Below are 22,576 nucleotides of genomic sequence, written 5' to 3' on the forward strand. Positions count from 1 at the left end.
AAAGACTCTGTCTCAAAAAATATTGTTTACTTTCTGATTATAAAAGTGATATATATCCACTGTAGAAAATCTTAGAATACATTTTAAAATAGAATTTCAACATTTCCAACATAAAGAAAAATGTTTGAGGTGATATAGCCCAATTACCCTGACTTGATTATTACAAATGTATATAAGTATCAAAATATCACAAGTACCCCCAAAATATGTACAAATATTATATAAAAATAATAATTTTAAAAAAGAGAAAATTTGAAAGTAAAAAAAGTAATGGGAAAAATAAAAATTACTTTCAATCTCATTAGATAACCACTGTTGACATTTTGAGTTTTTTTTTTTTTTTTTTTTTTTTTTTTTAAGAGACAAGGGTTTTGCTTTGTTGTCTAGGCTGGCGTACAGTGGCACAATCATGGCTCACTGCAGCCTCAAACTTCAGGGCTCAAGCAATCCTCCCACCTCAGCCTCCTGAGTAGTTGGAACTACAGGTATGCACCACCATGCCTGGCCAACTTTATTTTTTGTAGAGATGAAATCTTGCTATGTTGCCCCAGCTGGTCTTGAACTCCTGGCCTCAAGCAATCCTCCCAGCTCAGCTTTCCAAATCATAAGATTACAGGCATCAGTCACCATGCTTAGGTGGGTTATTTGCTTTATTTCTGTTGCCCATGAATCTGAATATGCTATTTATGTAACTATGTTGAGGGAAACTCACCTTTTTCCCCAAAGTTGGCAAAAAGGACCCAAAGTTTAGGGCAAAGAGACATCAGGTACCCCAAGTCAAAAGAGATCTTCAAACAGTTGGGTCTAACTGCTCAGAGTTTATTAAAAAGTGGTCAAAGCTCCCCAGTGCGTATAAGTAAAAGGCTGATGGTGGGGGTTGGGGGGGAAGGCACTGGGATGTCAAATGGTTTGCCCATTCCACCAAAGCTAAAGGGACTAGAATCATCCACAGATGGGGTAGGTCTGCAAGGTGCGTAATCAGCATTTTTCCCCAGGGGAAATTTCCAATGAAACCCTGTACCCTGTAGGTCTGCTGTCCTTTTCTTAGCAGGGAAAGGGAGAATGGAGAGGAAGGAGGAGTGGTCCTACTGCTTGGCAAGGTGAGTAGGTGTAAGCTACCCTGGAACTAAAGGACTGGAAGCTATGGGAGCTTAGCTCACTTGAGATTGCCTCCATAATGCTCATGAGCTTAGGCTTCCTGGGGCAAGGGGTTCTGAGCGGCCAGACACTGTGGACTGTGCCTCTGGAGCAGAAGCTGAAGAACCTCTGGAGGAGGTTTCCTGGTAGTGGAGCTCCTATGTCAAGGTGCCTTGCATGGGGAGACTCGCTTGAGTGTTCAGAGTTTGCTAGATACACACTCCACATGGACAACTGCCACGCCAGTGACTCTGAACCTGAGAAGCCAACAGAACAACCCCCAGGGCAGAAGCACACTGGTGGGTTAGGTAAAGAAAGTCCTGTTCCATTTCTTCCATCCCTGTTCCTAGGCCCCAATCCTAAAAGAGCTTGATCCCAGGGAGAAGGAAAAGCAGATCTCCTCCCAATTTGTGTCTTTTGGGAGGGAAGTTGGATCCATGCTGGGCTGGGAGTGGGGAAGGGAGTGAGTATGAACGTAGACCTGAGTGAAGTCTAAGTACAGACCAAACTGGACGGTGCTTTTCATCACTTGAAATGAGCAGGAAGCTCAGGGAATCCTCAATCCATCTGGAAGGGGTGGGAAGAAAGATCTGATCTACTGCAATAGAAGGTCACTGATGTTTTCTTCTTTATACTTAACGTGTTCTCATAGAATATTATTTTTAAAATTAGAAAGCAAAAAATATAATTAACTGGCTTATATGTTCTGAGTTCAGACTATTTCATAAATGAATTATGAAACTTTATTTCGGTTTTAGTTCCCAGGAATACATCATCCACAGGTATTTGGTGCTTTGCACTATTGACTTTGATGGATCAGTTTTGAAGTCTGATTAAGAACACATTCTCTTGGAGACATATTTTATATACATCTTGTGCTAAATTGTCAAATTGTTAATGGTACTAAGTATGCAAAGACATGTTGTACAGCCTCTACATTTCTGCATCATCATCATCATCGACTTACACACCTGAAAGATTTCCTGTACATTCTCTTATAGCACCTTTGATGTTTTTTGGTTTCCAAGTACTGTTGCTTGTCACCACCTGTGTGTGTTGACTGCTGGGCACTGCTGCCACTCAAAATGTTATGATTCCCCTGTGGAGGTTTTCATTTTCCATTTTCAGCCTCTGGGCTGTTACTTTCTCTGCTTTGCTCTCCTCACAGCTTTTGATCTGATTCAATAACATGCTTGGTCTATGAAGAGGAATGATTAAAAAAATAAAAGAAAATCAAAGCTTAATTTAATGTGACATAGATTTAAAAAATGTTATTTAAAGTTTTAATTGTAATTTCTGAAAATCACAGATTATTGCAGAGAAGTTTTAAATTATTTAGGTTCTGGAATCTAGATTTTGAGGGTCCAGCAGATTCTATCAGGTGCTGTTGAATATCCTGTATTTCCCAGCTCTTACCATGGTTTCTGGCTATGTTTCAAATTTCTTAATATTCAGCAATGATAGCTTTGAATAATTAACACTGAGCTAAGTTTTAGAATTGGATTCAGCGTGCAACCTAGAACGCGTGAAGACAGTTGAGAACAATCACAGATTCTGGGCTCTAGAGGCATGTTAACTGAGGGCCAGGATTTTGGGTGTGGTTCCACCAGAACAATGAATCACAAAGTTTGCTGCCTGGACCAGCACTGTCAGCATCACCCAAGAATTTGTCAGAAAATGCAAAGTTTCAGGACTAACTCAAACTACTGGATCAGAAACTCCAGGTTGGGGCTGTGCAATCTGTTTTAATAAGCCCTCCATGTAATTCTGGTGTATGCTGATGTTTAAGAACTACTCAGCCACTCAAAACCACAGTGGCTTAAACATAATAAAAGCTCCATTTCTCACTAATTGTCTTAATCTATCAGGCTGCTATAACAGAGTACCATAGACTGGGCAGTTTAGAAACAACAGAAGAGTTTTAGAAGTTTAGAAGCCACTGAACTACTTTTGCACCTTAGCTGAAAATCAACTGACCAAGTATGTGTAGGGGTTTTTTTTGAACTATTTTGTTCCATGAATCTATTTGTCTCTTGTGGTCACCACCACCATACTTTCTCGGATATTGTAGCTTTACAGTAAATCTTGAAATCAGGTAGCCTCCTGCTGTCTTATGGAGGTGGAGGGAGGGAGGGTGGGCAGACCTATGAGTACTGAGAGTGGAGAATTATCTTAATAACTCTCCTGCATCCTGTCTCCCAATACAGAGGTCTCCAAATGGAGGTGACTGGGCTCAAAATGCAGATGTAATTATAAGCATGGCTGGCGTGGGGGAAGGCCTGAGTTCTTGACTGCAACTTTCTGCTGAGACTGCAGTTCACTGCCCATGCTCTACATCTGGTGTGAGTAGGGCAGCTTTCCTGAGGTCTGCTAGGCAAAGCCTTTGCAATTGCCATGGTCAGGCCCACAAGATAAGTAAGATTTTGGCCTGGAACAGGACTCCTCAGTTTTGGGCTATAGCAGGTTCTTTGCATTTGTACTTGAGTTTTAGAATAAGCTCACCAATTTCTACCAAAAAATCCTGCTAGAATTTTCATTGAGATTGTGTTGAATCTATAGATCATTTTGGAGAGAAATGGCATTTAACAATACTGAGAGGCTTTGGATCCATGAACATGGTATAGCTCCACTTTTTTTTTTTTTTTTTAAGGTCTTTTAACATTTCTCTTAGCAATGTTTTGTGTTTTGATGTGCAGGCCTAACACATCTTTAGTCAGATACAAATTTTAAACATTTTTGATGCTAATAAGTAGTATTTTAAAAATTCTGATTTCCATTTTTTGTCTCATAGAAATACAATTGATTTTTGCATATAGATTTTGTATTGCAATGTTGTTAAACTAACATATTAGCTCTAGATTTTCTGTAGATATCATGAAATTAACCTAAATTATGTAGTATTAATTTACCTGACAGGCCGCACAGGGATTATAAGGGGAAAGCTGATGACCACTCCCCTCCTTTTTGTTTTTTTCTGCCATAAAACATTTGATAAAATTGTCAACTCAATATCTTAGCAGGCAAACTCTTGCTCTTTGAAACTGTAGTAGCAGGGAAAATGGCTGGAGTGAATCTCTGGGTCAATGAGAGAGTATTGACTTCTTCCTGTCTCTAGCAAAGTACTTCAATAAAGATGAACTCAGGTAAAAACTAGTCATTTTGTTAACAGAGCTGGAAGGAAATAAAGCTATGCTAAGATTGGAGTTCTCTGCCTGTAGTCTGCAATACAAACGGACTGAGTGGTGATTCAGGTCTTCTAGTTTTGATGAAGCCAAGTGCTATTACACTTCCGATAGCAGAAGATAAAACTGTGACCCAAGGCACTTCTCAAAGGCCATCAGCCAAGTGTTCTCTGCTGGACAATGGAAGCCAAGCAAGGAACAGAGGTCACCTTAAGGCACTGCCTTCCTAGATATGCCTGCCGTTTTTGCTGGCTGTAAGCATATGGCCATTAAGTTAGTAGATACAGGAGACATGAGACATGAGACAGAGTCTAGTAAATAAACCTGAAGAGTAGTTAGGCATGAGAAATATGACTAATTGATATCTGTATCCGTGGTTATTTGTGAAAGGAACTATACAAGAAACAAATGGATATGAAATCCATTCAGTATCTTTAAAAATTGAATTGACAAAGAAGCTATAAGCCTAGCTTGCCAATGTCTGTGTCTATCTGATCCTACTAAAGTAACCCACAATCCCTCAAAAGCGCACCAGTAAGAAACCGGATATAAACGGATGTGTAGCCTCTCATGGAGCATGTTCATCATGGATCACGGGTAAGAACCTACCAGTGGGTAGACTACCTTCAGATGCAACAAAGAAGAGAGTTCCTCCTGGTAAACAGAACTGGGGTCTAACCAAGAATTTACTTCACTACCTTTGCAGTCTAATCTCCTCTTCCAATTTGTTTAGACAAAGAACTGCTATTTTGTCCTCTTTTTCCAAATTGGTGTTCGTGACCGACTTCACCACTGCATACTGGCTGTGTGGGGAAGGGAAAGGGGATGAAGAGTTATATCCAGACTTGTAAGGGACTGTACATCTTTAGATCATGGACGCTGAGCTGAATCCAGTAACTGCTTGGAACTTTGGGTTTTTCTTTCTTTAAATAGGGTGTGTCCTATGTGTCAGAAGGGTATCCATGGATATTTGAGGGGCCACAGGAGTAGATTGTGACACTGTTATCCAAAGTACATTCTTGTCTTATTATTAGAACTGCCAAGTATCCAAGTATTAGTTGGACCCAGTCACTCTGCAAGAGAACCTCATCTCCCACCTTCCCAAGTTAGATGTGGCTGTCAGATCAGCAGTGGCATTAGATTTTCATTTGAGGATAAACCCTATTGTGAACTGTGCATGTGAGGGATCTAGGCTGCACACACCTTATGAGAGGCTAACTAGGCCAGGCACAGTGGCTCATGCCTGTAATCCCAGCACTTTGGGAGGCCGAGGTGGATGGATCAAGGTCAAGAGAAGCTAACTAATCCCTGATGATCTGAGGTGGAATAGTTTCATCCTGAAATCATCCCCCACTTCCCCTTCCCCATCTGTGGAAAAACTGTCTTCCATGAAACTTGTCCCTGGTGCCAAAAAGGTTGGGGACCGCTGGATTAGACGGAATGCCTGAAGAAAAGGAAGTCCTAGTGGTGAAAATGGCATCATTGAAGACAGAAATGTTCAATTCTTTCCTCAAAAATCCAAAGAAACTCAATGTAACTTTTCTTGCAACTATTCTGGTAAATGAGATGAAAAACCCTTGTTTTTGAAATAAGATATACCTGTTCTTTTAAAAATGCTTATTCATTTATAATTATAAAAGTAACAGCCATTGGAACACTTGAGAACTTTGTAACAAAGAACGCTTAAGGAAGTTTAAAGAATGAAAATCAGTAGAATCACACTACCCTGAACAACAAAAAAATTTCATTTTTTTTCCAGTTGTTCTTCAGAGGGTGTGCAACTGGGAGTATATGTATTTTCACATATACTACATATATATTCACACACAGTTACTTCTGTTGTACTTTTTCATCTAACATCAAAATTAAATAAGTACTTTTTTTGAGACAGGATCTTGCTCTGTTGCCCAGGCTGGAGCACAGTGGTGTGATCATAGCTCACTGCAGCCTCTACCTCTCAGGCTCCAGCGTTCCTCCTGCCTCAGTCTCCCAAGTAGTTGGGACCACAGGTGTGCCCCACCACACCACCATGCCCAGTTACTTAAAAACATTTTTTTTTTTTTGTAAAGATGGCATCTCAAACTCTTGGCCTTAGGCAATCCTCCTGCCTCAGCCTCCCAAAGTGTTGGGACTATAGGCATGAGCCATCATGCCAAGTATTTCTTCACACGAAACATTCTTCAGTTCTTAGTTGCAGAGTGTTTCTGGCATGTGAAACTTCAAACAACCACAAAACACAGAAAAACAAATCAGTATGTATCAAAACGCAATAAGTGAAAAACACAAAATATTTTGACAGAATGACTATTTTTTCAGACCCTTAACAGTGACCAGGCCTTCACGAACCTAGAAGGGACTCCTGGGGGGTGTTTTCATGAAAGGACAGTGGAACCTACTTGGTATAGCCTCATAGCAGTAACAAACAGTTTAGGCATGATTTTGCCCAGGAAAAAGACAAATTACAAAATCAAAGCTAGACTCTTTTAAATGTTGTATGCCTGGCAACACACTGTATTTACACAACAGCACTGCTAATCCTCCTGCCCTCCTTACATTACAGTGGAGACCACATGAAAACAGAGTGGCAACTAAACCCATGCAGGAAGCTGGGTCAAAGCCTTCTTTCTGTGGGTGCTAACTTGAAGTTCCTTTCCTTATCTGAGATGACCAAAACACCTGTGTTAACCCAAAGTCTCACACAGATAACTCCCGAGTCAATCACCTGGCTCTAACCACTTTACCTTCAGTGTGAGAATTTGTCACAGGAACAAATGTCATTGCGTTTGATTTCAGAAACAAGAATGATCCAACAGCACCATGAAGTTCACCTACAATTCCTTAATCATGCTGTTGGTGCTTTGCTCCCGTATTGTGCATACTGCAAAATGGGCCTGAAGCAAATTTATCTGTAAATACATAACATTGAATTCATCTCGCCTATTTCGTGCTTTTGAGAACTGTGCTTAGTTTTCACTTTGGACGAATAGAAACCCTTCTGATGACCGTCATGGCAATGTCGCCAATAAAAAAGGACAGTCTAGCTGGCTGCAAGGCAGGTCCACTTCTGTCGTACTGGGGAATGCTGAACTGCAAAGTCAGGGAGACACGGCAAGAACTTTAAAATCAAACCCCAGCCCCAAGAGCTCGGCGCTGTTTTTTGGCCTCTGCCGCTTCACGTACTTGGTGCGGCAGGAGGGCACTTATTCTCTGCCCCAGAACTTCGTCCCGAGCGGAGAGCCAGAGGACCTCGCTGGGCGTCACCCCCCTGCAGGGAAGGAACACGCCCTCGGTGACAGCCGGTACGACTCCGGCCTTGCGCAACTTCGATTCCGGGAGGCCGCCGGCCCGGTCAGTAGCGTCCTGCGCCCGCCCGCGCCCCAGCTGCCCCCCGTTTCCAGCCGCGGACCCTCCTTTCAGCCGTTCAGGCGGCGACTCCGCTCTTGACCGCGCAGTCCCCCACCACCGCCCCTCGGCTAGTGCTCTCCCATGCTCTCGGCCTCCCGGAGGGCTCGCCAACTCCTCCACAGCCTCATTCCAGTCCCAAGGATGGGCGACTCGGCAATGAAGATCGTCAGCCCCCAGGAGGCCTTACCGGGCCGGAAGGAGCCGACCCCAGTGGCGGGTAAGCACCGGCCAGGCGGAGGGCGCTGGCGGCGACACTGCGCATGCGTGCCTGTACCCCAGGGCCGCGCCCCCCCTTCACTCTCCCCACACCCGCTGCCCGGAAGGAAGCCGCGGGCGGGCCTCGGGCGGGTAGCCGGTCTGCGCAGGCGCGAAGGGGCGCCGGCCGGGGCAGAGGTGACCCTGGGCTCCACTGATGTTCCTTTGTCTTTGGTATCTCATCCTGTGGAACTAAACCGGGCACTTTGAAGGAGTCCCGTGCGTCGGTCACACTCACCTGGAGTGCAGATATCCTGGCGGTCCCACGTTTTGGGCAGGAAAGGCGCCGCTGGGGTCCGCCCTTGCTCGCTGGGGTCCGCCCTTGCTCGCTGGCTCCAGTGGCGCTGTTCTACGCCCTCCTTTCTTGTCTTTTCTGCGCTGGCCGCCGGGACAGGACACCTGCAGCAGGGTTGGTGCGAGTGTTGTCCCGGGAAGCTCCGGCATGAGACGAGACGATGAAAACCTTAAATGTGGAACTGCGTCTCAGGCCGGTGTTCTGGCTGCAAGAGTCACCCCCAGATCTCCCTCTTGCGCTAGGTCGGCCCGGCTGTCCCCAGCGGGCAAGGGCTGCTGTGCGCTGGGTCAATTTAAATTGGTGCTCCTCAAACTTGGAAAACTTTCTAGTTATTCTCACTCCAATACCTGGGGAAAATACAATAACGGTGAAATTTTAGAAAAATGTTCGCATGATTCGATGCCATGTAATGGTAAACTGTAAAAGTTTAAAAAAGTCGTTCATCCCAGCACTTTGGGAGGCCGAGGCGGGTGGATCACGAGGTCAAGAGATCGAGACCATCCTGGTCAACATGGTGAAACCCCGTCTCTACTAAAACTACAAAAAATTAGCTGGGCATGGTGGCACGTGCCTGTAATCCCAGCTACTCAGGAGGCTGAGGCAGGAGAATTGCCTGAACCCAGGAGGCGGAGGTTGCGGTGAGCCGAGATCTCGCCATTGCACTCCAGCCTGGGTAACAAGCGAAACTCTGTCCCAATAAAAAAAAAAAAAAAAGAAAAAAAAAAAAAAGTCTTTCAATGTCTGCTGCATATAGCACTGGGTTCCCAGTACGAGGGCCATAAGTTAGTATTACCTTAGTGCGGCGCTTCTCAAAAGTGCCCTCCACCCGCAGCAGCAGCATCCACTCGGGGTGGCCTCCCCCCATTACTGAATCAGAGACTCGGGGGGTGGAGCCCAACAAGCGCCCAAACTAGTCCTCCAGGTGATTCTAATGTAGGCTGTAGCTTGTTAACCACTGCCTTAGAGTTGTTGGAGGATTAAGTGATGTTTAATCTGCTACACATGGCTCAATGCCAAAGAAATTCAGCGTTTAAAAATTTTTCTAGGAAGTTTCTTTTTCTTTTCCTTCAAGAATTGTTGAGGATAGGAGGAGGTCCTATTGAGAATTTGTCATTCTCGTAGAATAATCAGTATGAGATTAGAAAAGGTAGAGTTTTTTTGGATTAGAGGTAGTTTAGAAATTGTGTGACTTGTTTATTATTAATCGAATTGGCAGTTTCTATTCCCTGGTTTCCCCATCATTTCACCTTCAACTCAGCCGTAGGGGTTTATTTTTTATTCAAATTCAGAGATTGAGTTTTGAAACAAATCTAGATTATTAAATATGTATACTTATATATAGATATATAAAATATAACCAGATTATCTTATAATTACATTTATACCTCATAAATGTATCTTAATTTTTTTTTTCTTTTACAGGCAGGTATTTCTAAGTGTATGTTTAAAGGCAACACTTTTCAAATGCTAAACTTCCTCAGCTTGTGCTATACTTCCTGTTCACACACTACTGTGCCTTTGCTGTGCTCTCCCAGACACCAAAAAACCAAATAATCCAAAAACTCTTCTTCAGATTTCCAAACTGGTTCAAGGTCAAGAATGACCAAAATTTACTTTGGCTTTATCTTAACGAAAGGCTTCCCAATCTGTTTCCTAATATGTAAATGAGATTTGGGGTAAAAGATTAGCAAACATTTCAGAAATGAGCCAACAGTTTTTTTCATATCCCCACCATAACTTTAACTGCAAAACCTCAGGACCTGGTTCCTTTCCAGGTTCTGCTGTCTTCATATAGCTTTGAGTGTTTTTGGTACACCGACACATCTCTGTATCTGGGCCAGTAAACTGCTTTTTTTTTTGGTGTAGGGCCAAGCCTACAATGCATATGTTCTTATTGTTCATCTGTTGTAACTTTTTCCACAAAAAGTGTTTAAAATTTAGATTGTGGACATTCCAGTCTCCACTCCGGAGCCTTGACAGGTTGCTGAAAGCCCTGACTGGCTCCAGAAATGGGCAGTGTTATTTCTTCATCGGGTTTCAGTGGCTATAAACTTGAAACTTAAGGAGTTAGCAGTATGGTTTTGAATGTTAAATTCACGTCTACTGCAACTTGCATCCTGTTTCTCAACTCCTCCTTTCTCTGTATTACCACCATTATTTGTACCCTGACTCTCAAAAGTTGCGTGACAAAAGCATTGCCTTTTGATTTGAGAAGGCCTGTCTCCTTAGTGCCTTTAAATCAGCCTAGTATCAGGTGTGTGCTATTATCAAATCCTTGTGGTTTTAAGTGTTATCATCTTAGCATTCATCCTACCATTTTTATATCCTTAAGGAAAATTCCACCCTTTTACAAACTGTGGCCTACTTACAGATTTCCACGTTGAAAGAAGGAAAGAGTCAAACCTTCAAACTTTTTCAATGTTTAATTTTTCCCAGCCTACCTAAAATGGATCAAAACATGAACAGGCCTACTTGGGTGAGTGGTGAAAACAGAACCTGCCCTGGACTGCCTCATTTCCAGCCTGCTCTGTTCAGGTTAGGGGGCATCTGGGCAGCACTGGCTGGCTGATAGGGTACATGACAATGTGTTTTCCCTATATGTGGAGGTGGTCTCATTCTGCTTCAGTGCCTGGCCACCAAGCAATACTTTGAGAACTTGGGACGGAGGGACAAGGGGAATTCATACTTGTTGAACTGTATTGGTATTGTATTGTTGAAAATAGACTGGAGGTGGAAGGCTTATAATTAAAACCCCAGAGTGCCTTCCATTTTGTTAAGTTGTGGGTTCCTTACAGTCAGAACTGATCTTGTTTCCAATGAATTGCTATAATTATTGTAAAAGCCCAATATAGTTTGGCTGTGTGACCTCACCTAAGTCTCATTTCGAATTATGATTCCCACGTGTTGGAGGAGGGGCCTGGTGGGAGGGGATTGAAACATGGGGGGTGGACTTTGCCCTTGCTGTTCTCATGAGAGTGAATGAGTTCTCACGAGATCTGATTGTTTAAAAGTGTGTAGCTTCCCTCTTTGTGCGCTGTCTCTCTCTCTTGCTCCAATGTATGAAGATGTGCCAGCTTTCCCTTCTGCCATGATTGTAAGTTTCCTGAGGCTTACCCAGCCATGCTTCCTGTACAGCTTGTGAAACCATGAGCCAATTAAATCTCTTTTCTTTATGAATTACCCTGTCTCAGGTAGTTCTTTATAGCAATGTGGAAACAGACTAACACAAAGCCCAACTTTTATTTTATGTGGAACTTGTTTTTGCATATTGCATTAGGAAATGTTGCTAATCTGTGTTTGGGATTGAATCTTACCTTCTTACATAGTATAGGTGGGATTAGGTGTTTGGGATTTGGAGTTGTCATTTAAAATAACTTTGGCAAATTCGATTCAGTCTTGGCTTTCTTGTGTTTATGTTCTTAGTGTTCATTGTATTTGTTGTTATATTGCTTTTTTGGGGGCACTAATAGATGTTAAAAACGGGTGTAGAACACCATCAGAAGGTATCCTCTTCTAAGAATTTTAAATATAAATAGAAAAAACAGTAGGACAATGTATTAATCCAAAAGGTGACTCTTTGGAAAAAAAAATTGAACTACACCAATAGTATTTATAAACAATGAGCTCGTCTCAAGAATAAAAGGAAGAAAGTACAAATATAGAAAATAAGACCTGAGAAAAGGAAATCATAAAAACAGAATTTAAAGAATAGGAGACTATTGAACTCTTTGAAAATAAATTTTAAAACTTTGATGAAAATAATTTTTAGGAAATATAATTGATCCAGTCTGACCCTAGAAGAGGTAGAAAATCTAAGCAGCTTGATTTTTATAGAAGAAATAAAGTTGCCCAAGAGTTAACTCCTCCCAAAGCATTATGTCAGTTTCACCGGGAGTATCTACTGAATATTTAAAGAGCAGATAATTCCAGCATAGGAATAAATTGCTATTTCTTCTATTTCAGCCCAAAGGCCCATTTTAGGCTGAATTTAATGAAGAAACATTGAGATTTCCACTGATAGTCAAACAAAGGCAGAGCTCAGCCTAGTATCTTGTGTCAGGTATGCACTGTTAGTTTTTTTGGTGTTATCTGAGTTTTGATCCACGTTTAAAAAGAAATCCTACCTTTTTTATATTCTTAAGGAAACTTCCACCTTTTTATTAAGCGCTATCTAGTTGTTGATGTATACTTTGTTAGAAGGTAAGATTCAAACCTTTAAACTTTTTATGTTTAATTTCTCCCAGGCTACCTAAATTGGATTATAACATGAATTGGCCTACTTTGACTGATGGGTTATTATTTTACATTATTTTACATTGTATTGTAGATACAGCCAATATGGTAAGACAAGGTAAGGCAATTTGAAATGTACAAAAGAGGAAAAAGGATCAGAAGTTCTGAAATACATATGGGAATGTAGCATTTGATAAAGGTGATATCTCAAATCAGTGGGGAAAAGGTGAAATATTTAATAAATGATGTTGGGACAACTGGGTAGCCATATGGAAAAAAAGGTTGGATCTCTACACCGTAAACCAGGATAAATTTTAATGTTTGATGGAATAAATTCCAGATATATGATGATAATAGCTTACACTTGTTAAGTGTCTTATGTGCCAGGGACTGTAGTAATTTACTTTTAATCCTCAAGTAACCCAAAGAAGTAGTAACTATTATTATCACCGCTTATGGATGTGGAAACTGAGGCCCATAGATGTTAGGCAGTTCATCCAATGTACATTGCTGATAAGTAGTGGAGCTGGGATATGAACCTAGTCAGTTTGGCTATAGAGTTTCTGGGCTTAACTCCTATACTCTTTTTCCGTTTACATAATTGTAAGACGAAACAAAGTATGAGAATAGAATGTATTTATAATCTGGGTGTGAGGAAAGCCTTTCTTAACCTTGACTTGAAAATCAGAAAACATAAAAGACTAATAAATTAGATCATATCACGGTAAAAATCTTCTGCATTGCAAAAATCGCCATAAGCAAAGCCATAAGACAAATTATGGTAAATAGTTGCAATTCGTAGGTGAAGGAGCAATCTTTTTAGTTATATAAGAAGCTTCTAGAAATTAATAAGAAAAACGCTATCCATTAGAAAGATAGACAAAGGTTATGAACAGACCGTTTACAGAAAAGGAAGTACAATTGGCTCTTAAGCATATAAAAAGATGCTCAACTTCACTCATAATGAGGAGAAGGCAAATGCCATTTTTCATTTTTCAGACTGACAAAAATCTGGAACTTTGATGATACACTGTGTTGGTAAATTCTAAAGGAAAAAGGCACTCCTCTACATAGCTGGCAAGAGTATAAATTGACTCAACTCCTGTGGAAGGCAATTTGGTTGTATCTATCAAAAATTTAAATGCATAATACCTTTGACCCAGAAATTTCTGGGAATTTATCCTCAGGATGTAACTTCCACGCATGCCAATGATGACTACCAGGTTATTCACTGCAGCTTTGTTTGCAATAGCACAAGGCTGGAAACAACCCAGATGCCTATCAATAGGGGCTAGTTAAATAAATTATGGTTCATTGTCACAATGGATATGCAGCTGTAAAAGAATGTGGAACATCTGTATGAATGGGTATGGAGGGATTGCCAAGATGTTGTGTTAAGTGGAAAAAGCAAGGTCTGAACAGTGCAGATGGATAGTATGCTAACATTCCTGTGAACAGGAGGGAAAACAATGTGTATGTATAGAGAAACTTTGAAATGATAGCTAAGAAACTAATAGCTGGGGAGGGGGATATGTGATGAGATGAGGATGGATGGAAGACATAGACGTTTTACTTCATGCTTTTTTGTAACTTTTGCTTCTTGTAATGTGACTGCATTTGTGAATTAACTCCACTTTGAAGATGATCTGTCTTGCTGTTTTTAGTATAATTGACCACCTTTCTGTCATCTTTTGTCATACTTATTTCAAGTTTTTTTTTTTTTTAATTTTGCTCTTTTTCTTGTCAAGTACATCTTTTTTTCTCCAACTTGCTTTTGTAATCAAAATCTACATTTTGGCATGATTTAAAAATCTAAATTTAGAGAGTGAAATTGGAATAAGTTAATCCAAGTCATTTTACATTTCATAAATATTCATTTTTATTGAAGCATCAATTGTGGTGGCATCATTTATACAAAGAACAGATCTTTGGGGACAAATTCCTTCCACTATTATGTCGAAGGCATTATGTGTATTTTATTGTGAGTGATGTACATTGATTTTTTTCAAAGAAAATGATCGAAAACAGTTCTCCTTTTAGAAAAGTTGTCCCCAATGTGTGATTAATTTCTAAATTGTAGGATACAGAACTGTTATTTCTCCTCTTTTCATCCTGCCCATAGCTCTTTGATTTTACAGCCTGTTCCAGAATGTTTAGTGTTTCCCTGAAGTCCCAGGGATGAGGGTAGTCCATACCTCCCTCAGTGTGATCCTTACCTACTTCTCCAGTCTCTTCTCCACTGTTTCCCTCTAGAACCCCATGTCTTGCGTAACGTGTTTCACTCTTCTGCCTCTGCATTGCTCACATGACTATACCCATAGTGTGGATTACATACTCTGATTGTTTTACTTATTCATTCATTAAATGTCTATTAAATACCTGCTTAGGAAAGACCTGTGTTGTCCGTATATCCTGATCTTCAAGGAAGTATCCTTGAAATTTGCCTCCTCTAATTTCATTTCTCCTGGAAACCTATCCCTTTTCTTTCCAGCCTAAGTGATCCCTTTCTTCTCTACTAGACAAATAGCCATGTACTACTTTATGAATCCTTTCTATGGCATCTTGCATTGCTATTTACATGTTTCGTTGCCTGGAACTTGCACAATCTATGTCTTACCTCCCCACATGGGGAGCTCACAACACTTTACCAAGAGTGCTGCCTACACTAGGCAGTCAATAATGGTTTATGGATATTGGGAAGAATATGGTTAATGCCTGAGAACAAAGACCAGAAATGTGGTCTTTTCATGTGACTGTCACAATACCGAGAAGTTAACAGAGCTGCCCCATTGCCAAATGGAAATGTATGTGATAGGAGTGGATTATGTTAGCTGTGTCAGTTTTCCAGTAAGCCACTGGGTTGTCATCAGGCAGCAGTTCCACCATTTCCACTGGTGCCTGTCTCCTTACCACATTTTAAGCTAAAAGAGGTAAGAAATCAAAAGGGTAAGAGTCTGTCCATGTCTTGGCTTTGCTTCTCTCATGCTTCCAACCACCCTCATTTGAAACGTACATTTTACCTTGTGAAATTTCCGCCTTTCCATTTCCAAATACTTAGGAGATGTGTAGGTCCTGCTGTAACCCTGAACTCAGCTCTAAAACCAAACTTACTGTTTTGCTTTCAAAAGATTGATTGCATATTTTAATTTCCCAACTTCTGTCAGCGGCATGCTCTCCTCTCACATCCCAGAAGACTCTTTCAGGGTCATCTTTGAGCCTTATCTCTGCATTCCAGATGTCCTTCCTTCCATGAGTCCTGAGGACTTCTTGCCTTCATTGGTCTCTGGTCTGTCTTTACTCTCTCCTGCCTGAGCTGTCCAGAGCATCATTATCGACATCTACCTAAAATTAGAATTTCATTCTCTCACTGCTTAGGAAACAGCAGCGACTCTGACCTGTCCAATAACACTTTTCAGTGCTGGACACTTTCTGTAGTTTGCTGCTGGCCTCAGCATTCCAGATCTCCACTTCCACCCTGAGTCTGGCTCCTGCTCTGAGCTCCTTCCTCCTAGGTTGTTATGGTCTGAATGTGTATGTGCCCCTACCAAATTCCTGTTGAAATCCTCACCCTCAAGGTGATAGGTGATGGGATTAGTAGGTGGTGGCTTTGTGAGGTGATTAGTCATGAGGGTGGAACCCACATAAATGGGATTAGTGCCCTTATGAAAGAGACCCCAGAGAACTAGCTAGTCTCTTTGGCCATGTGAGGATGCTTTGAGAAGGCATCGTCAGTGAACCAGAATTTGGGTGCTCTCTAGACACCAAACCTGCCAGCACTTTGATCTTGGACTCCAGAGCTGTGAGTCTCCAGAGCTGTGAGAAAGAAGTTCCTATGGTTGATCAAGTGCTGGGTTATGGTAGATTGTTACAGCAGCCTGACGGACTGACACAAGATGTTTTTTTTCTTGAAGGCTTGTTGAAAACATCTTGGGCCTTTCAAGGCTAAACTCAGCTTTTTCTACTTCTGTGCTGCCCGTTGGGGCTGTTTCGCTTGGATTGCTCTTAGCATTGGAGCTGGAAGTAGGGCTTTGGGACTCTGTTTTGTGCTCATTCCAGTCTCTCCTTGGGGAAATGAAGGTTGAATCCCTTTTGTATATTTGGTGCTCAGTGGTAGTCATTTTCCTTACTATGTTTTCTGAACTCCTACCCTGGTTATAGAGCCTGCTGGCATGATCAGAGCGCTCTGATTCCAGCTGCTTTCTCCTGGCTATCCTATCAAAATGCTCTTCCTGTTCGGTGAAATACTTGATGACTGACTCATGATGCCAAATGCTTGATTTCTCCTTCACTAGAGACCTGCATGTCCCTTGGGTCAGCTGGTACCTTTTCTGTAAGCTTGGCCTCTTATGAAAGGGAACATAGGCTATTGCCCAATGTTAAAAAAAAAAAAAAAAAAAAAAACAACATGGTTTCTTGTATTTCTGTAGGAATTTTGTATCCTTTCATGCAAGTGCATCTATAGTGTTTCTCAGCAGGGTATATTCTGATCCACTAACTTGTTGAACAAGTGTATTAAATTTGCATTATAATACAACAAAGACTGGTAATGAAACTGGAAGAAATGTGGCGACAATATATTTAGACGATTATATCATAATTACATTGAAAAAAATGAAGCATAAAATGTAGGAACATCAGATGTCTTCCCAGAGCATATGTATATAAAATGAATTCTTTCTAAGATGTTACTGTAGGAAACTAATAATAATAGTGTTGAATTTTCCTTTGAAAAGTTTTCATATTTTACATTTGATTCAAAAAAATTAGTTTGCTGTTAGGTCTATTTTATACTTTGTATAGGTCAAAAGCCATGTGCAAAATTAAAAAGCATTGCTCAGATGAGGCCACAAATTATCCTTTGGCCTGCTAAAAGGATGTGATGTTTTAACAGATTGTACCCAAAAGGGAAGAGTCATGAAAATGAAATACTTTGAGACAATTCATTGCATTCCAGCTGGAGAAAATGAGACCCGAAGTAAAAAATCTTGAATGCACTGTCTTTAGCAGATGAAAAAAAAAAAAAAAAAAAAACAACTGTGTAAGAGTTTGCAGAATCAAATAGCCAGCTGTCACACAGGGCCCCCGAGAAAGCATTGCATTGCTGAAAACTCCATTGCCTTACCTCTTCCTGGGAGGCAGTTTATAAACAGCCACCTCATCTAGCAGTGAGCCCTCTGTAGGGACTTCTGCTGGTCCCTGGAGTGTCTGGCTTACCATTCAGCATTCCTTGCACCCTGAGATGTGTGCATTGGCATGAAGGAGTGCTTCTCAGAGCCCCAGGGTGCGCAGGTGGGCCTGATAACAGAGGGTGCTCAGGCAGTCTGTCTCTAACCAGCCCCAGGCAGGTTGCTGCGAAACAGCCTGACACGAAGAGAAACCTCACCTGGTGACCAGTCCTCTGAATGCAAGAGGGGTTTTGAGGGGCCCATTCCAGATAACTTAAAAAATATATTTTTTTTCTTCTTCAGGCTTATGCTTATACTAAAAAGCTCTGGATTTATTTCAGTGTGCAGAACAGAAGGCAAGAATTATTTGCTGCTGCAAGTTAGACCTTGGATGAGTAGGATTATGTAGCTGTTTGCTGCAGTAGTTTTGGGGAAACACACACCTGACTTAAGCTGTATGAATTTGGATATGAATTTCCAGGTGTAAGATATGAACTGCAGGATTTCTATTAGTGTAATGATGGAACTCAAGCCTGAACTATTTATGTTTATTAAAAACCTGGCAGTTATTTTTTCAGAAAATGGAGATTTATGAAAGAGCTGAAGTCTGGGCTTCATTTTTTTTTTTTTTTTTTTTTCTGAGATGGAGTCTTGCTCTGTCACCAGGCTGGAGTGCGGTGGCACAGTCTTGGCTCACTGCAACCTCCACCTCCTGGGTTCAAGTGATTCTTCTGCCTCAGCCTCCTGAGTAGTTGGGACCGCAGGTGTGAGCCACCACACCTAGTTACTTTTTTTTTATTTTTAGTAGAGATGGGGTTTCACCATGTTGGCTAGTATGGTCTTGATCTCTTGACCTCGTGATCTGCCTGCCACGGCCTCCGAAAGTGCTGGGATTACAGGCGTGAGCCACCGCGCCCGGTGCTGGGCTTCATTTTATTTATCCATTTGCCTTGGGTGTTGCCAGATGGTTGATAAAGAAAATCGATACAGTTTTTAAAATGAGGACTCTCTGTTGTTTTCTTTAGATGTTGTTTTAAAGTAATTAGGAAGGAACCCAGTAGCCCTGCTATCAGTCTCTGGTTTCTCCTCCCCGTGGCTCTAGGAGCCACTGTTTCTCCTGCCTGACAGTGCTTACTCCTACCCAGCCTGTGCTGAGATGCCTCCTGCTGGCTTCAGGGCCTTTGTGTCCAAAATTTCGAATAAATGTATATTATTAATAACATAACTATTAATATAATAATTATAACTATAATAATGTATAATAATTCTTTTGAAACAGAGTCTTGCTCTGTTGGCCAGACTGGAGTGCAGTGGCATGATCTCGGCTCACTGCAACCTGTGTCTCCTGGGTTCAAGCAGTTCTCCTGCCTCAGCCTCCTGATGAGCTGAGATTATAGGCACCTGCCACCACGCCCAGCTAATTTTTTGTATTTTTAGTAGAAACAGGGTTTCACCATGTTGGCCAGGTTGGTCTTGAACTTCTGACCTAAGGTGATGCACCTGCCTCGGCCTCCCAAAGTGCTGGGATTACAGGCATGAGCCACCATGCCTGGCCAGCTGTTATATCTTTAATATGTTTTTTTAATCTCTAAATTAAATGACTTTTTTTGGGAGCAGTTTTAGGTTTACAGAAAAATTGAGTGGAAAGTACAGCGTTCTGATACACACTCCTCTCTCCTCTGTTATTAACATCTTGCTTTAGTTATAATTGATGAGCCAATATGGATACATTACTAATGAAATCTGTAGTTTACATTAGAGTTCACTTTTGCTACTGTGCAGTCTGTGGGTTTTGACAGATGTATGATGACATATATCTACTATTGCAGTATCAAAATGGAGTAACTTCCCTGCCCTAAAAATCCTCTGTGCTTTACCTATTTGTCCATCTCCCCCTTTCCAAGAACCCCTTGCAACCACTGAACTTCTTTATTGTTGTCATAGTTTTTGCTTTTTCCAGAATGTCATTTATTTAGAATTATACAATATGTAGCCTTTTCAGATTGGCGTCTTTCACTTAGCAATATGGTTTAAGGATCCTCCATCTTTTCCTGAGTCGATAGCCAATTTCTTTTCCTTATGGAACAACATTCCATTGCATGGATGTGCCACAGTTTATCCACTCACCTATTGAATAAATATGTGCATCACTTCCATGGGGATCTGTAAATGTTTTGGCAATTATGAATAAAGCCTCTATCAACATTTTTATTTAAGTTTTTGTGTTGTTAGAAGTTTTCAACTCATTTTGATAAATACCACAAAATGTGATTTCTGGATTGTATCGTATGTGTAGTTCTATAAGAAACTGCCAAATTGTCTTCCACAGTGGCTGTACCATTTTGCATTGCCATCAGCAATAAATGAGGGTTCCAGTTGCCCCACATTCTTACCAGCAATTGTCATCAGTGCTTTGGATTTTAGCTATTCCACAGACATTTAGTGGGATCTCATTGTCTTAATTACAATTCGCAAATGACATATGCTGATGAAGATCTTTTCTGTGCTTATTTGCCATATTATATTTTCTTTGGTGTTATGTCTCTGTTCAAATCTTTTGCCCATTTTCAGTTGTATTGTTTTCTTTCTTTCCTTCTCTCTCTCCTTCCTTCCTTCCTTCCTTCCTTCCTTCCTTCCTTCCTTCCTTCCTTCCTTCCTTCCTTCCTCTCTTCCTTCCTCTCTTCCTTTCTTTCTTTCTTTCTTTTTTTGTTGTTGTTTTGTTTTGTTTTTTTGAGACACAGTCTTACTCTGTTGCCCAGGCTGGAGTACAGTGGTGCAATATTGGCTCACCAAAACCTCTGCCTCCCAGGCTCAAGTGATTGTTGTGCCTCAGCTTCCTGGGTAGCTGAGACTACAGGCATGTGCCACCATGCCTAACTGATTTTTGTATTTTTAGTAGAGATGGGTTTTCGCCATGTTGGCCAGGCTGATCTCTTAACTCCTGACCTCAGGTGATCCACTCGTCTCAGCCTCCCAAAATGCTGAGATTACAGGTGTGAGCTACCATGTGTGGCCTATTGTTGAGTTTTAAGAGCTCTTTGTATATTTTGGATATCAGTCCTTTATCAGATATGTCTTTTGCAATTATTTTTTCCCAGCCTGTGTGGCCTGTCTTCTCATCTTCTTGACAGTATCTTTGGCAGAGGAGAAAATTTTAATTTAAATGAAGTCCAGCTTATGAATTATTTCTTTCATGGATTGTGCCTTTGTGAATCTAAAAAGTTATTGCCAAACTCAAGGTCACCTAGATTTTCTTCTGTGTTATCTTCTAGGATTTGTATAGCTTTGCATTTTACATTTAGCTGTGTGATCCATTCCTAGTTGATTTTTGTGAAGGTTGTAAGGTCTGTGTCTAGATTTATTTATTTTCGCCTGTGGGTATCCTGTTGGTCAACACCATTTGTTGAAATGACTGTCTTTTCTTCATCGTATTGTCTTGTCTTTTCTTGTTGTTGAAGTTGGGTTCTCTGATTTTGTTCTTCTCCTTTAATATTGAGTTAGCTATTCTGTTTTTTCTGCCTTTTCATATAAAGATTAGAATCAGTTTGTTAATATTCATAACTTGCTGGGATTTTGATTGGGATGATAGGATTGCATTGAATCTACACATCAAGTTGGGAAGAACTGACATCTTGAAAATATTGAGCCCAGCTATTTGTTCGCATGGAATATCTATCCATTTATTTAGATTTATTTCTTCAGATTTTTACAGTTTTGTTCATATGGATCTTGCACATGTTTTATTAAATTAATACCAAAGTATTTTATTTTTTTGATGCTGATATAAATGGTCTTCTGTTTGTGATTTCAAATTCCAGTTGTTTGTTGCTGGTATACAGGAAGGCAATAATTGACTCTTGTATATTAATCTTGTAGCCTGCAATCTTGCCATAATTGCTTATTAGTTCCAGGATGTTTTCTGGATTTTCTACATAGACAGTCATGTCATCTGTGAATGAACACAGTTTTATTTTTTCCTTCCCAATCTGTACACTTTTTATTTCCTTTTCTTCTGTTACCAAGTTAGCTAGGTCTTCTAGTATGATGTTGAATAGGAGTAGTAACAGTGAACATCTTTGCCTTGTTCCAGAACTTAATGGGAAAGCATCTAGTTTTTACTTGTAAGTATGATGTTAGCTCTGGATTTTTAAAAATAGTTGTTTGTCCTAGTCCATTCGTGTTGTGATAACAGAATACCACAGACTGGGTAATTCATAAAGAACAGAAATGTATTTTCTCACAGCTCTGGAGGCTGGCAAGTTCATAATCACTGTCAAGATATAAGCAAGTTCATTTGTCTGGTGAAGGCTGCTCTCTGCTTTAAAGGTGGTTCCTCTGGGTTGGAGAAAAACTGTCCTCACATGCAGAAGGGCAGAAAAGCAAGCTAGCTGAATGCTCTGTGAAGCATTTATAAGGGCTTTAATCTCATTCTTGAGGGATGAGCCCTTATGACCTAACTACCTCTTAAGAGACCCACCTCTTAGTACCATCACACTGGAATTAAATTTGAACACCTGAATTTTGGAGGGAACACATCTACACCAAAGCAGTGTTCTTTATCAGGTTGAGGAAGTTCTGTTCTTAGTTTGCTGAGAGCTAATGTGTTCTTTTTAATGGCTGCATAATATTCCATGGTATATATGCACCATAGTTTGTTAAAATGCAACATGACAAAATCATACCCTCTTTAACAGTTGTAATATTGATATGTTTGTTAATCATAGCACATGGTATGTGTATGGTGAGTGCTTAAGGGTACCTCCTTATTAACTCTTGCTGAGGGATATAAAGTTGGTGCCAGATTATGTAATGCTTTCAAAGCCATCCTAAGGAGTCTTGGATCAGAATGGAAAATGGAAAGAATGTAGATTCTGTGGTGATGAATACTTTGGGGAAAATAAGAG

At 40.8% G+C, this 22,576-nt stretch overlaps 1 protein-coding gene and 1 long non-coding RNA gene across 4 annotated transcripts in view; both read left to right on the top strand.

Annotated features, from left to right (window-relative positions):
• Nucleotides 1–7,396: 7,396 nt before the first annotated feature.
• Nucleotides 7,397–22,576, top strand: part of MSRA (methionine sulfoxide reductase A) — a 370,749-nt gene continuing 355,569 nt past the window's right edge. The window contains exon 1 of one of the 3 annotated variants that reach the window (XM_032265429.1): nucleotides 7,397–7,941. In XM_032265429.1, the coding sequence (XP_032121320.1) occupies nucleotides 7,806–7,941 (136 nt within the window). In that variant the 5' untranslated portion in view covers nucleotides 7,397–7,805. The remainder of the gene's footprint in view (nucleotides 7,942–22,576) is intronic. The other 2 variants (XM_032265428.1, XM_032265430.1) reach the window with 2 other exon arrangements.
• LOC116541324 lies at nucleotides 7,950–17,663 on the top strand. Its single transcript, XR_004264791.1, has 2 exons — nucleotides 7,950–8,709; nucleotides 9,005–17,663. It is a non-coding gene; the product is annotated as an uncharacterized LOC116541324 (long non-coding RNA).

The sequence above is a fragment of the Sapajus apella genome, unplaced genomic scaffold (assembly GCF_009761245.1).
Source record: "Sapajus apella isolate SASKATOON/1434 unplaced genomic scaffold, GSC_monkey_1.0 scaffold150, whole genome shotgun sequence".
In the NCBI taxonomy this organism is placed as follows: Eukaryota; Metazoa; Chordata; class Mammalia; order Primates; family Cebidae; genus Sapajus; species Sapajus apella.